This window comes from Petaurus breviceps, unplaced genomic scaffold (assembly GCF_028583685.1).
Source record: "Petaurus breviceps papuanus isolate PSGF00001 unplaced genomic scaffold, PetGlider_PUasm1.0 175, whole genome shotgun sequence".
In the NCBI taxonomy this organism is placed as follows: Eukaryota; Metazoa; Chordata; class Mammalia; order Diprotodontia; family Petauridae; genus Petaurus; species Petaurus breviceps.
In genome coordinates, this window is record NW_027185764.1 from 31,035,385 (window position 1) to 31,050,759 (window position 15,375).

Consider the following 15,375-nt stretch of genomic DNA (forward strand, 5'->3'; position numbering starts at 1 on the left):
CCGTAGGCAAAGTTTTCTCATGTACATCTTAAGTTAGGCACACAGTCTTTTTTTTTGTATATTTATTTAATATGTTATTTTCCCCCAGTTACATGAAAAAACAATTTTTAACATTCATTTTTAAAACTTCAAGTTCCAAATTCTCTCCCTTTCTCCCTTCCCATCTTCCTCCTCATTGAGAAGGCAAGCAATTCAATATAGGTTATACATGTGTAGTCATGCAAAACATTTCCATAATGGTCATATTGAGGTACTGTCTCTGGTCTACCAGGGGTGGGGAACCTGCAGCTTTGAGGCCACATGTGACCCTCTAGGTCCTCAAGTGTGGCCCTTTGACTGAATCCAAACTTCAAAGAACAAACCCCTTAAGAAAAGAATTTGTTCTAGAAAACCTGGACTCAGTCAAAAGGCCACACCCGAGGACCTAAAAGGCCACATGTGACCTCAAGGACACAGGTTCCCCACCCCTCGTACACTGTTAAAAGATAGCCACACTTAGAAACAGTAGACTTCATAGTGGCAGAATCCAAAGAGAAATTATTTCTATTGACTGTTGCTGACACAAAAAACATTGCCATGGATCCCAGAGCTTCCACTAGCATGAATTTTTTTTGGTTGTAATATTTAAAGATAACCATGTTATAATATGACTAGACAGCCCAGAACATTCCCCCTTTGAATACCTACTGTGATGTAAAGATGGCCTGGACTCTTGAAGTCTAAGCTAAGCTTGAGTACAAGCTTGGGCAGCTCTTAGCAACTTTCTACCAATCTGGGCAGTCAATGAGGTGCCCACGATGTGCCAGCCACTGTGCCAAGTGCTGGGGAGACAAAAAGAGGCAAAAGACAGTCCTTCAAGGAGCTTACAATCTTAATAAGGATGACAACTTACAAACAAATACATGCAAAACAAGCTATATACAAGATGAATAAGAAAAAATTAACAGTGGGAAAGTGCTAGAATTGAGAGGGTTTTGGGGGAGGTTTTAGGATTTCGATTAGGACTGAAAGGGAGGTTAGGAGCCAGAACAGAGAAAGGAGAGCTTTCCAGCATGGGGGGACAGCCCAGAGTGGAGAAAGGAGGTGTCTTCAAAGGGCTTACATTCTAATTAAGGAAGACAGCACATAAAGGAGAGCTAGAAAGTGGTGGGGAAGTGTACACAAGTCTCAGGCAGCATGGTTTCAAACCAGCCAGGAAAAGATGTGAAGTCCTGGTTCTGAGCAAGATAAAGGAAGAGCCCATTATCATCACCCAGTGACCAGAAGCAGAATCCAAAGTTCCGATGATGGAGGTGGGCTGATGGTGGTCAAGGAAGAAGATAATGGCTGGAGTGCAGTTTCATGAAGTGAGAGCAGTGGGTGGGTGTCTGTAGTGGTAAGTTTAGGCTTGATGTCTGGAAAAACCCAAAACAGAACCAAATAAAACCAAGAAACTTCCTAACAATGAAAGCTAAAATCTAAAAGTGGGATGGAAAAAAGCAAAGGCTTGGTCTTTTGAGGGATATGTCCTAGAAGGCATGCTTAGTTCAGGCATAGGTGGGACGAGGTAGCCTCTGTGACCCCTTCCTGCCTGGATATTCTGTGCTGACTTTCTGACGCAAAATATAGCACAAAATTCACTAAACCTCAAAAACTTTCCTCATAGGAGAGCCCCTCTGGTCTTTCTTCAGACCTTTTATACTCTTAATTTTAGGCAAGGTTCTAACAAGCTTATATCCTTTGTTATTTGTTGTTCAGTTCTGACTGATTCTTCATAACATTTTCTTGGCAAAGATACTGCAGTGGTTAGCCTTTCCCTCCTCCAGCTCATTTTACAGATTAGGAAACTGAGGCAAACATGGTTAAGTGACTTGCCCAGGGTCACATGGCTAGTAAGTGTCTGAGGCCGGATCTGAACTCAGGATGATAAGTCTTTCTGACTCCGGGTCTGGCACTCTATCTGCTTGACACCTACCTGTCCTAGCTCATTTCCTGGAGGGTAGAGGAGGGATTGTGGCAATACCAGAGACAGGCTTGGTGAGAACAGCAAGAAGCAACAGTTGACAGCCTCACCAGGAGAGGCAGGATACAGAAAATACTACAGAATGCCTCCCAACCCCATCCCCAAAGGAAAAAAAAAAACCCAAACCCTAAACTATTTGAGTGTATCATTTAGGTACACTTTAGGGCTATGTAGTGTTACAGGCAGCCACCCTAGCAGCCCAACAAACACCATTACGTGATTGACAATCCAATATAATATTTGGTTTTCATAATGATTACCCAAGATCGACAAGAATAAAAACTAAATTACGTTCAGTGTATTCTGTTTAAGAAGGCAAGGAATATATATTTTATAAAGATATTATTCCAATTTGCTGAAATAAAATTTGATTTTCATAATGATGCCTCTAGGTCATCAAGATAAGATTCCTTAAGCATCTTATTTCCTGTTCTGTTAATCTGGGACACACACACACATTTTAAAATATTCATCCATTTAATTTTTATTGTCGGATTTTTGAGGCATACAGTTGGGACCCTAGGTCGTTAAGAAAAAAAAAAAACAACTAAACAATGTTCGGGTATTCTATTTAAGAAAGAAAGAAACATATATTTTAGACAGATATCTCTCCCAAACAAATAAAAATAAAGTATAACAGTTGGCATTTAAAAGGGCATGCCTTAATTAATTCAGATATTTAATTTATCTGAAACACTTTTCTTTAACTATGTTGGATAAATAAGGTGGTGTTGACTTTTCAGCATTTGTTACATCCAAGAAATTTTAAAAATCTAGCTTTTCATAAATAAGAAAATAATATTACAACATAAAACTATTTTTTGTCTATCAGCAGTAAGAAAGCATGTGCATTTTATAATTTAATGCTTCAGGGTGGGATGAGGATGAATTTGTACAGTTTATTTGTATTAATGTAACATTAAGGGAGGCATGCACAGTATGAGGAACTAAGAGGAAGATAGCTACTCTTTATGTACATGACACAGAGATCTTTAGACATAGCTTATGGTTGTTGCTCAAGTGGCTACATTATAAAATTCAGTGGCCTTTTTATTTACCAGCCATCAAAATGACAATCCCCAAATGGCCTTCTTTCAGACCAGAGATGGGATCTTTGCAATGTCCTGGTTTTACTTGGCACAGCTGATCCCTAAGGACATAAAGCCAATGTGTTTCAGAATCACAGTTACAATAGGAAAAAATGCTACAGAAACCTGCACAACACATGCAAATTCTATTACAAAGATGAAAACTAAAAGTATTTTGGAAAAAAGACTCTTTTTAAAAATCCTGTCTTCTGTGTCTGGAAGATAATGTATAAGTTGGAGATTTTGACAGAGGTCACATCCGCACTTTCAAAATGAAATGGAAAATGTATTCATTCTTTCATCAAATGGTTATTAGATGACAATTGTATGATGGAAGCTATGTTAGGTTCTGGGAGAGACAAGTCTAGATAAAGAGCTCTCCTTCCTTCGTCTAACTCAATATTTAAGCAGTAACATTATGGCACCAACAGAGAGAACTTCAATTATATTAGAAATTGTGATGTGAAGTTTAAGAGGAAAGCATTTCAATTTAAAAAAATGAACCAACAAAAGGGATTAGGAAAGGCTTGATAGAAGAGGCAGCATTTGAGATGGGCTACTTCACCAATTCAAGAGGGTGGAGGGTGGGACTTCAAAAAGCTGAGCCAGTATTACCAGAGTGAAGGATGCACAGGGGTGAGAATGATAAAATTATCAGGTAATCAGACCTGAACCCTGGGATTAAGTGCTAGCTGGCACAGTGGTAGATATAAAGTCAGGATGATTTAGATGTGTGTCCTTGGGCAAGTCATATAACTCTTTCAGTCTTTGTTTCCTCATCTGTATAATAATATACCTCACAAGGTTATTGTGAGTGTCAAAAGAAATAACATATGTAAAATCACTTTGCAAGCCTTTACTTGTTGTTGTTCAGTCGTATTTGATTCTCTGTGACCCCATTTTGGAGTTTTCTTGGCAAAGACACTGGAGTGGTTTGTCATTTCCTTTTCCAGCTCATTTTACAGATGAGGAAACTGAGGCAAGCAGGGCCAAGTGGCTTGCCTGGGGTCACACCACTGCCATCTAGATGTTTCCCTGAGTAATTCATATAAATTTTTTTCAGCCTTAGTTTCCTCATTTGTAAAATGGGGATAATAAAATACCTCATAACATAGCTATGAAATGAAATAACATATGTAGATTACTCTGCAAAAAACCTTAAAGTGCTATATAAATATTAACTATTCTTGTTTTCACTTGTAGAAAAATTTACTCTTGCTAATTAGGCCTTTTCAAATAGAATTCTCTTTTTGTGCCACATTATCTGGGTAGTTTCTCTTTTGTCTTGCTTAAAGCAAGACCTAATGAACCTGACTCCATGAAATAGGTTATACATAATCCTGAGATTATGAACCAATTTTTGGAGCTCCCAGGAATCACTTTCTTCTTTCCTTACCTACAAAAGAATTGAAAGAAGAGAAAGATAGTGTGGTAAATAGAATACTGGTCATAGAATTAGAAAGAACGGAGTTCAAATCCTACCTCAGATACTGACTGTAACCCTGGGCAAGTCAGTTAACCCTGTTTCCCTCAGTTTCCTCATCTGTAAAATGAGGATAATAATAAAACCTACCTCACAGGGTTGTGGGGATGACTTGAGATTATACACACGCACATATTGTTTTGCAAACCTGAAAGCATTATATAAATGTTAGTTTTGAGGGGTTTGGTAATAATTATTAGACCACAGGTCCATGGCCTCAAAGACCAATATATCCCTGACTCTAGAGCTGAACAAATGGTATTATATAATTTGCCCTTAGACTACATGAAAATGAGAAGTGAGCAGTAAATATGGAGAACAGTAGATCCCTACTCAATGATCTTAGGTTTTATAAACTATTAGAACTAGAAGGGCCCTGTGAGGTCAGCTAGCCCAACCCCCTCATTTCCCAGCTGAGAATCCTGAAATCTAGAGATGGGAAAAAGCCAGCCCAAGTTTACATAGTATATCACCGAACCAGTGTTCAGATCCAAGTCTTCTAACTCAAATCTCCTCAATCAGAATAAAAACATAATCACAAAATATCACTACTGTCCCTTTTGTTGAAAAAAGAATAGTCCCAGTGATGCTGTTTGTCACATGAACAAATGAGTCTAGAAAAGATTAACACACTACAAGCAATCATTCCTGAGAGGCTATGCAGTTCCGGCTTGGCTACTGACAAACTGAGTGACTTTAGGCAAGTCACCTTTCCTCCCTGGAACCAATTTCCTCATCTGTAACAAATGAAGGATTGAGATTCTATGATCTAAATTTCCAGTTCCATGAGTCTATGTTTACTGTGAAATTTCCTCCTTCCATAGGTCATTGTCTGAGTCTCTGCTCATTTGTGCCTGTCTTCCAGCTGCAGTCAGATTATCTCCTAGCTACTTATCTGCAGTCCTATCTTTCCCACTATCCAGTAGCTAAAGATTAACTCATTTATCCATAAAGCATTTATCAATCTTGTCTGAACATTACCTATAACCTACCAAAGTAAATGCATAGCAATGAAACAATTTTCCAAGCTCTCTTTATCCAAAATGGTGACCACTGACATTGAAGAGTAAACCAGAATAATAGATTTAGAGCCGGAGGGAATGTCAGTGTTCATCTTTATTTCCTACTTATTCTACAGATGAAGAAAATGAGTCCTAGGGAGGGGAAGTCATTAGCCCAAGGTCACATAGGTGTTAAATGGCATGGTTGGGGTTTGAAATCAAATTCTCTGACTCTAAATCTGGTACCCTGGCCATTGAAAGTCCTTCATCAACTATTCCAGGAAAATGGATCACATATAGTACTTAGCATTACAGAAACATACAATCCTATAATGTAGTGAAACCAGAATCATACCAGGCAAGAAGAACAATAACACTTTATTGACATTATGATAGGAAATTTATGTATTAGGAAGAGCAATTGCTTATAACAGAAATTAGCCCTCAGCACAAAGATAATATTTTACATAGGCGGTACATAAACTCAGTTTCTAATGAATAAAAGTGATTAAAATCTTGTTTTCATTCTCATTGCAGAAATTCATTTAAAGTTACAAAACTCATTGAAAAGAGGTATTGAATTTACATACTGGTCAGTTTTCCCCACTTTATGGATGTCTTCCACTGTCTTTGCTGATATTTACTGGGAATTAATTGTGTTAAAGGATAGGAGACACAAAGTAAAAAAAAAAAATTAAAAAGAAGGGAAAGGAGTTTGCCATTTAATCAACATGACTAATTTATATAAATCCTTAGATAGATCTATAATGTCATTAGTGTGATGCTTCCTTTATCTAGAGTAGACTGAGTTCCTCTTTGTATAAACTTATTTGACTGTCCCTGTCTTGCCTGAAATAAAATGTCTAAGCTTTCTTCCCAAGGTAGCAAAAAGCCAACAACGGAAGGTCTTCTTTTGCTGACTAACAGATATTGGTGGTGAAAGTGAAGAGGAATGGTCGTCTTTGCTCTTACACTGTCATTTCAAAATATTTTTTCCCAATATCATGTGCTTTAAAAATTTTAAATAGAAAATAAAAATCTTCTATAAGCAAAATAGCAAACCACTCCGAGAGACTGGGAGAAAAGATTGCTACAAGATTCTGTGAGAGACTCTGCAGTAACAGAAATGAGAGAACAAACCCCAGGTTGCTGGATTCTGTAAATATAAAAACTGTAAGGACATATAACCGTGTTTCTTTGGGGGTGGGTGGGAGACATTCTATTTCTTTGTATCAATAATTAACATTTTATGTCAGGGTAAGCTTTGTTTTTTTCTTAACTGACATAGTAAAAATGTTTCAATGTACATCACTGAATCAAATCCTAGTGACATACTGGCTTTTTCAACAGCTTCTCTCCCCCCCCAAAACCAAATATTTTCCCACTTAGATTTTATAGCAGTTGGTACCTTGTCCTTCTGACCACCCATACAAGATTTCTTAGCCAAATGAATTACAGTAACATGAAAGCAATCCGAGCGAAACAGTACATGTCCTAGGGTGGCCTCTAGGGAGGTTATTAGGGAAAACAGTCTATAAACTCACCATTCCTATAGATGTGGGAAAATTTGGACATTAGAGATATTCGAAAGGATTTTCTGTTTCTAAACTCAGCACACTTTAAAATCCCATGAATCGAAGTCTGCCAGACGGAATAAACGATAACCGCCTAAGTGCTAGCTGCTTCAATATATTCACCTCTGTCAGGCTAGTTAAAATACAGGTAACAAAAGGAAAGAAAGGAGGAGGGGGACTTTCACTTTATGCAAATTCTACACAATATTTTGGGGCGAGATGACTCCACCCCACTGCCATGGAAACGCACGCGCGCGTGTGTGTGTGTGTGTGTGTGTGTGAGTGTGTGTTTGTGTGTGATCGCGCGCGCTTTCCTTTAATTCTCCCCCAGCCTGATGAGCAGGCAGGAGGATAAACCCTGAGCAGCGCCAGCGCCAGCGCAGTCCGAGAGAGGAGGGGACTGGACTGCACAGGACAGAGCAAGGGCTTCGCAGCCTCGCCGACTTTGCTCTTTAAATTGGTCTCAAAGCCGATTACAGCTGATCTCCCACGTGACGTTTTACCTTCTGTCTCCCCCAGAGCGAATTGCTCGCGGACAATCCTCCTTGGGCTGCCGTGCGTCTCCCCAGCTAGACTCCATCGCTGTTTGGGGCACGAACTTTTTTTGGGGGGGGGGGGGGGTGGTGGCAGGACGGCAGCGGGGAGGGCCGGGCGGAGCCAGTGGGAGGCTCTGGCCGCAGACAGCCCGGCCTCCCGGGGAGCCCAGAGGTCCCTCTCGCCTAGCCCGGGGACTGAAGCCTCTGCTGCAGCAGCTACAGCAGCAGCAGCAGAAAGGAGCGGGCGAGCCCCTCTGACGTCCGTGCCCGAGGGGAGGCCAGGGCACGGGCCATCCCCCAAAGGGGGAGCGACCTAGGGGAGGGAAGGGGCTCCCGGCTCCCCGGGGAGGAACCAAGGAGCCCCTGGCTGCACTGCACCCCACTACGGGGTAGCAGAAAGCGGCTTGGGGCCGTCCCCTCGGGGGCGGAGTGGGGGAACTTGCACAGCTATGCTGGGGGGCGCCCCGAGCTAGGGGCCCCCAGAGGACTCGAGCTCCCAACCCATCGGCCGACCTGGCTCCCCCTCGCCATGCAGAAGAGCGTGCGTTACAACGAAGGGCACGCCCTGTACCTGGCCTTCCTGGCCCGCAAGGAGGGCACGAAGCGCGGCTTCCTGAGCAAGAAGGCGGCCGAGGCGAGCCGCTGGCACGAGAAGTGGTTCGCCCTCTACCAGAATGTGCTCTTCTACTTCGAGGGCGAGCAGAGCGGCCGGCCTGCCGGTATGTACCTGCTGGAGGGCTGCAGCTGCGAGCGGGCGCCCGCCCCGCCCAAGGCGGTGTCTGGGGCCGCCGGTGGCAAGGACGCCCTGGACAAGCAGGTAGGCTCCCCTCTCCAGATTCCTGCCTTTTTCCTTTCCTCTGTGCCCTCCTTTTTCCCGCCCGTCCCGAGCCCGCTTCTTGTTTTGGGGGTTCTGGGGGCACCAGGGTAGTACCCTTCTTAGAGGTGCGCGCAGCCCAGAAGCTGAGTTCCGGCAGTAGGACACCTTAGGAGGGCGAACTTCAACTGCCCAAGGTTAGGGTAATGCTGTGGTAAAGGTCCAGGGATATTTGCCAGGGCCACCATCGAAAAAGCAAATATAAAACCTCCATCTGGGCGATTCATCCCCTCCTCCTCTGGTGAACTGAAAATGAGGGTAGTAGTCCCCCCTTGCCTTGTAATTTAGAGGGGAGGGGGCTTTTTTTTTCTTCTTCTAGGCGCTTGATAGCGCTCAGTGGTCATTGTTAGTGTCACTGATAAAGATTCGCTGCTTCCCCCAGTGTCTTGCCTGGAAGAGTTCCGTCCGATGACACGTGAAGGCACCTGTTGGATTTCACGTGGCTAGAAGAGATGAGCTAACGAATCTGGGAAAGTTTAGTTTCCTATTTAATATGTCTGTGTCCCTGAAGTACATAGACACTGCTAGTGGTAACGTAGGGCTAAAAAGCCTGGTTCATCTTGGTAAAAGTGAAAAAACGCTTTGTAGGTTGCTTTCTGGTCAGTCGTGGTGTGTGACAGTTTGCCATGCTAACGTTTGATCTGTTGTGTCTAATTAAAGGGCATCTGGTGAATTTCCTGAGAATAAATGTGTTGTGTATTCAGTCAGTGTAGACTGAGCCCATTTTTTCTTCTTCTAAACTGAGAATCTAAAAAGTATTCGGTGTGAGAGTGTTCTTTGTACTGCCTGGGTTAGGGGGTGGGGGAAAATTCCCCTATAAATTCTGGGTGATAGTTTTTAAGTTCTTTTGTACCTTTCTAGGAATTCTATTGTCTATGGCTCCAGAAAGTTACTGGAAAACATCAGTTTTTGCTGCTTTATTCCTCTTGGGTCTTAGAATTATAGCTGATTAATTTTACTGTCCAAAATTTTTCCACTATGATTGCTTGTGAACATCCATGCCAAAGAACAAAGGTTGGTTATCTGAGCCGCATAGGCAAATTTCTTAGCTGAATTCTCAATGCCAAACAATGAATACTTGTAATGGGGTTAAAAGGAGATGAAAACTAATTAAACTGAAAGTTTCTCATTTTTCTACTTTGGTTTTAGGCAGTCCAGATTCAAGTCTTCAGTAAGCTGAACAAACTTTTTGAAGAAAGATTCAGAGAAGAAAACTGAAGTGATAAACATATTGGTTTTTGAGCACTTTTCTCCAGTGGTATTTGGAAATTTATCTTTCCTCCTCACTCACACACCCCTTTTACAAATATAGAAATAGAATATAAGCGTGATTTTAGTTGACCACAGAGGCACTCTGGCTGAGTGGATAGAGAGGCCAGACTACAAGTCAGGAAGTCCTGGGTTCAGTATTTGACTGTGATACCTGTTGGCTGTGTGACCCTGAGCAAGTTACCTAATTTTTCAGTGCTCTATAACCCTGAGTCTAGGTAACTCTAGACTTGCATTGGCAGAGATAATTTTCTTGTCCAGGAATTTCCTACAACAGTAAAAGCACAGATCCAGTTCCTATCTGTAAATCCTTTAGTTGAGAAACTTACCATTTATGCTGAGGTTAAGGAAAAGGAACAAAGGGGTGGAAGGAATCTTTTCTAGGTTCTCATGAAGCCAGTTTGTTTTCAAGGTGGAGTGGGCAGGGGTGATGGTGGTTATTTTCAGTGAGGGAATTCACCTTGGATAGTCTCTGCAGAAGCAAATCTCACTTTTTTTTAACCATTAAAATTCTAGGTAAAATAAAATACTAGAAATTGTTTTGAATATTCCTTTAGTTTATTCAAAAATATTTATTGAAAAACTACTGTGCCTTAGGCATAATGCTGGATTTTCCCTGTACCTTTCTATAATTTCACCTAGCATCCCTGTGAGACTGGTTTTGCAGATGAGAGACCAGAGATGTAGAGGAGTTCTGCAGGGGACATAGAATGACATAGGAGGAGGAAATATACTAGATATAATTGAATTCTTTGAAGATGGGGATCTTGGACTTTTCATGAACATATCTCCCCTGGGATTTAGCACAGTGCTTTGTATATAGTGATTAAGTTCTTTATTGCACTTGTCTTGAGAGAACTCACTAAACCCAATTCAGTTATTAGAGTATTATAGCATAGCATATACTATAAGAGTAGTAGTCTCCAACCCTCCATTTTTTTGTTTTGTTCATGCCCTCCATCAGCAAAAAATACTTGATCATGGACCCTCACCCCACTAAGTGTATATTTACACGATTTATGTATATTTACATGATTATAATGCATTGCTGTCTTAATGCTATATTAGTAGCATTAACATCATAAAACTTACAGAAAAACAGAAATAAAAAAGCTGAGATAAAGGTGAAATAGTATTTGATTCTAGGTTCAATAAGGAACCACTGGAGTCATTTGATTAGAGGAGCAACATGGTCAAATGCATGCTTCAGGAAGATCACCCGTGTGGAGGATAGATAGGAGAGGGGAAGGGCTTGATACAGGGAGGAGAATTAGGAAGATGTTGCAGCAGTCCACTAAAAATGGGATGAAGGCCTGAATGAGAGTGGGAGCTGTGTAAGCAGAGAGAAAGTAATATGTGGGAGATGCTGGGGTAGTAGAACTGAAAAGATTTGACAAATGATTTATAAGTGGTGTGAGGGAAGGTGCTGAGTCGAAGGTGGCACTCAAGTCTTGCAAACACTGGAAACTAGAAGGATGGTGGTGACAGAAATAGAGAAGTTTGGAGGAGGGTGGACTGAGGGAAAGATGATGTGGTGAGATCTTTAATGCAGATCACAGCCCATCCTTACCCGTTCCTCTTTTGTGCCTTATTCTGCTCCATCTAAAATGAAAAATGTGTGTGGAGGAAGGGGAAGGTTCTTATGGAAGAGAACAGAGCCCACCCTCCTATTGCATCTCCTCCAGTCACAGGGTGATCTGGAAGTTGGGGGAGAAGAGGTGATGTGTAGCTGTGACTGTAGGTGCCAGGATGTGCTTAGGTTATAACTGCCCTGAGGGGATACCAGCTTAGAATCAGGTAGGTTACACACTAGGTCAAGGGAGGGAGAAGAGTGGGGGAGTATTGAAGGATAAAGGGTGGTTGTGTTGGAAACAAGACCCATGATTGGCACTGCTGGGAGGGTGAGATGCAATTCATCTTTTCCAGCTGATGATTGATTGCTCCCATACCCTGGAGATCAATCCCTGGGCCCCACTTTGCAGACCATTGTATTAGAGAATCTTAAAATAATAGAATCTCATTCAGGCCTTCATCCCATTTTTAGTGGACTACTGCAACATCTTCCTAATTCTCCTCCGCTGTATCAAGTCTTTGCCCTCTCCAATCTATCCTCCACACGGTGATCTTCCTGAAGCATGCATTTGACCATGTTGCTCCTCTATTCAAATAACTCCAGTGGTTCCTTATTGAACCTAGAATCAAATACTATTTCACCTTAATAGAGATGAAAGGACTTTACAAGATGATATAGTTTAACTGTCTCATTTTACAGATGAGAAAATTGAGGTCTAGAGAAGGGAAGTGACTTAATATAGATTTAGAAGGACCTTAGAGATGATATAGGCCAATCCCCTCATTTCACTGATGAGAAAACAGGGGTGGTAGACCTAGGTCTGCCTGACTCTAATTCCTGAACTCTATTCACTATACCAGTAGTTTTCAAAGTGTGATCTCAGGACCCCTGGTGATCCCAAGACCCTCTGTGAAGGGGGTGTCCTTAAGGTCAAAACTATTTCCATAATAATACTAAGATGTTTTAAAGTCTGGTATGGTAGATATAGATACTATAAACCATATAAGCAAAAATTCTTGAGGGGGAGGGAAAGAGGTCTTCAATAATTTTTAAGAGTATAAAGGGGTCCTAAAGACCAAAAAGTTTGAGAGCCACTGAATTATGCTATATTACCTTCCTGACTTGTCCAAGATCAGATAGCTGAGAATATACTGGGCCATATCAGAAATTCATGTATTTTTCTAAAGAGTGTTCATTCTGTTTTGAAGACCCAGGAGGCATATGATTGTAGATTAAAAGGCTAAGGGGGAGTGGTGGCTAGGTGGCGTAGTGAATAGAGCACCGTCCCTGTAGTCAGTATGTCCTGAGTTCAAATCTGACCTCAGATGCTTGACATACTAGCTGTTTGACTTTGGGCAAGTCACTTAACCCCAATTGCCCTCCAGGAAGAAAAAAAAGAGGCTAAGAGGGATCCTAGAGATTTTTGTTTGTTTTCTTGTACTCTTTAAATTTTTCTTGTATTCTTTCTTTTGTGCTTCAGTGGGTCTGTGATAGATAGCCTCAGTGTGGCTAGTTCCTACACCCGTGGCATGGATCTCAGATTACAACCCATCCATGACTACTTGTTCTGAGCAATTCTTCACTTCTTCCATAAATGCTTTATAGCCAATCTATGCAATTCATTCAAGACCTTCATCTGGTTATTTTAATACCACGAAGCATGCCACATTCTTTAAGCTCTCCCAAATTTAGCTAACTTGATCTTTGTTTCCAAGTTAGCAGAAAAAATGTTGGTATGTTTCACCCTCCAAATATGTCTTGAAAGAAAGGCTTACTTTCACAGTCGGCTCCAAGTAAGTAACCATAGTTGGTGCTGTCCGTTGGTTTGCTTACAGTCTCTTCATGGTGGGTTAATTCCCAAGGACGGTAATTACAGTATCATCAAAGGAGTTTTGATGAAAAAATTCTCTTTAAGAAGTAGCAGCTTTTTTGCTTCTCTTGAAAAGTTACGTTTCTGGTATTACAGAAAAGGAAAGGAAAGCATTTAGTTAGGACTGATCACATAGACCTGCTTTATTTTACAGGATAGACTGTGTAACGTGATGTAGAATAAATCTCAGAGATAAAAGTATTTGATATAGAAACTGCAGGAAAATTGAGGATCTGGAGATCAAGCATTGTATTTTGCTGTTGCCATTGTCTTTAGAAATAAAACAAACCTTAGAAAATATTTAAGGCAAAATAGCCAAATCTTGAAAAATATTATTTGCAAACACTTATGTTTTAAAAGAAGAGTGGGATTTGCAAAAGGTGAATCTTTTAAAAAATGACATTATTTCAACATGGGTCTTTCAAAAAGATAAGTACACAGGTATAAATTTTGAAAAATGACTTACAACATGATGACATAATGGATAGAGAGATGGTCGTATATTCAGGAAGACCTTAATAAAGAGGGTTCAAATTCTATACTTGGGCATTCTAGTTCTGTGACCCTAGGTATGTCACAATCTCTTGGTGTTTCATGTATTTCTCTAACATGTAAATATATGCAGCATGCTTGCCGAGGGAGTTAGCAGACCTGGAGTTCTCTACACTGATGAAATCAAAGATCTTTCCTTACTCAAACATCTTGCTTACAGGGTTGTTGTGAAAAAGGTGCTTCTGCATCTTGAAAGGGATAGAGAAATGCAGGCTGTCATTCTTTGCTTTCTAACCTATTTGTTACCATGTATTTCTTCCACATGCAGCCAGGGCCAACATCATTTTTGCTATCCAGCTTCAGTAAAGCATTTGTTCAAGTGTGATCTCATTTACGTGAGGGAGATATCTCTTTAGTTCCAGAGGTTTAAGGGAAAAGCCATTTGTCCTATCAATGACAGATTAAACACTTCATTTTAACTCTGAATGGATTAAAAATTGTGTGACCTCAGTTTGTCACCTCATTATCATCTAGTCTTTTCGTCCTCATCAGTTTGTTCGTATTTCAAAGAGAGGGTTCTATAGAACCTTGCATAGCTGGTTGCATATAAATTTTAAAACTATTCTTTTGGGACTCAACTTTTAATTTATGGTCTTTGATAGGTGCTCAGAAACCAATTCAGCTGTTGTTTATTGATTAACAATGTCTAGAATTAAAACAGATACTTAAATAATAGTACACAGAATTTAAAATATTAGGAGGGAAGAAGTGACTCATTATTTGTGCTTTGTAATCATCCTTTCACTTTGCAAAATCAAATACAATACTAATCTATATCCTCACAGATTAGCAAAATCCAATTATTTGAATTTTTGCCATTCTGTACCTTGTGCTATGGGGCAGCTAGGTGGCAGAATGGATATCTGCCAGACTTGGAGTGAGGAAGATTCTTCATGAGTTCAAATCTAGACTCAGACACTTACTATCTATGTGACCCTGGGCAAGTCCCTTCACCCTGTTTGCCTCAGTTTCCTCATTAGTAAAATGAGCTGGAGAAGAAAATGGCAAGCCACTACAATATCTTTGCCAAGAAAATGCCAAATGGGATCATGAAGAGTGGGGCATGCTTAAAAAACATGGAGGCTTATAGGTTTTTATTTTGTGTGAACAAAAATCTGTTAAATGAGTTTTAAATCCAGCATGTATACAACTGGTGGATTTGCCCATTTGAAGATGTGTGCACAATTTATTAAATTAATCAGAATTAATCCTCTTAGAAAATTAGTTAACCTAAATAATAAAATCTTTAATCTTTTCAAGTGTCATTAGATATTTGTCAAGTGCTCAGCACTGTGGTAGATAATAAGATGTTAGATGTTTAAATATTATTTTATAATAATTGGTTGTGAGGTTAATTCTAAGTGTTATTCCAAATCTGTTAATTACATTTCCAGTGGTGTGGTACAACTTTCTACTTCTAGCAGGCTAAGGAGTTGGAATCCATTAATAATTATATTCTTCAGTGTAGCCAAATTTGGCATATTCTTTCCAAGGAGTGTGTGTGTGTGTGTGTGTGTGTGTGTGTGTGTGTGTGTGTGTGTGTGTGTGTGTGT

At 40.6% G+C, this 15,375-nt stretch overlaps 2 protein-coding genes across 3 annotated transcripts in view; both read left to right on the forward strand.

Annotated features, from left to right (window-relative positions):
* CKMT2 (creatine kinase, mitochondrial 2) overlaps positions 1–15,375 on the forward strand; it is a 511,259-nt gene that overhangs the window by 115,204 nt on the left and 380,680 nt on the right. The window lies entirely within an intron of this gene.
* The window catches only part of RASGRF2 (Ras protein specific guanine nucleotide releasing factor 2), a 323,013-nt gene continuing 315,111 nt past the window's right edge, over positions 7,474–15,375 (forward strand). The window contains exon 1 of the mRNA XM_069085026.1: positions 7,474–8,501. Within this exon, the coding sequence (XP_068941127.1) occupies positions 8,214–8,501 (288 nt within the window). The 5' untranslated portion in view covers positions 7,474–8,213. The remainder of the gene's footprint in view (positions 8,502–15,375) is intronic.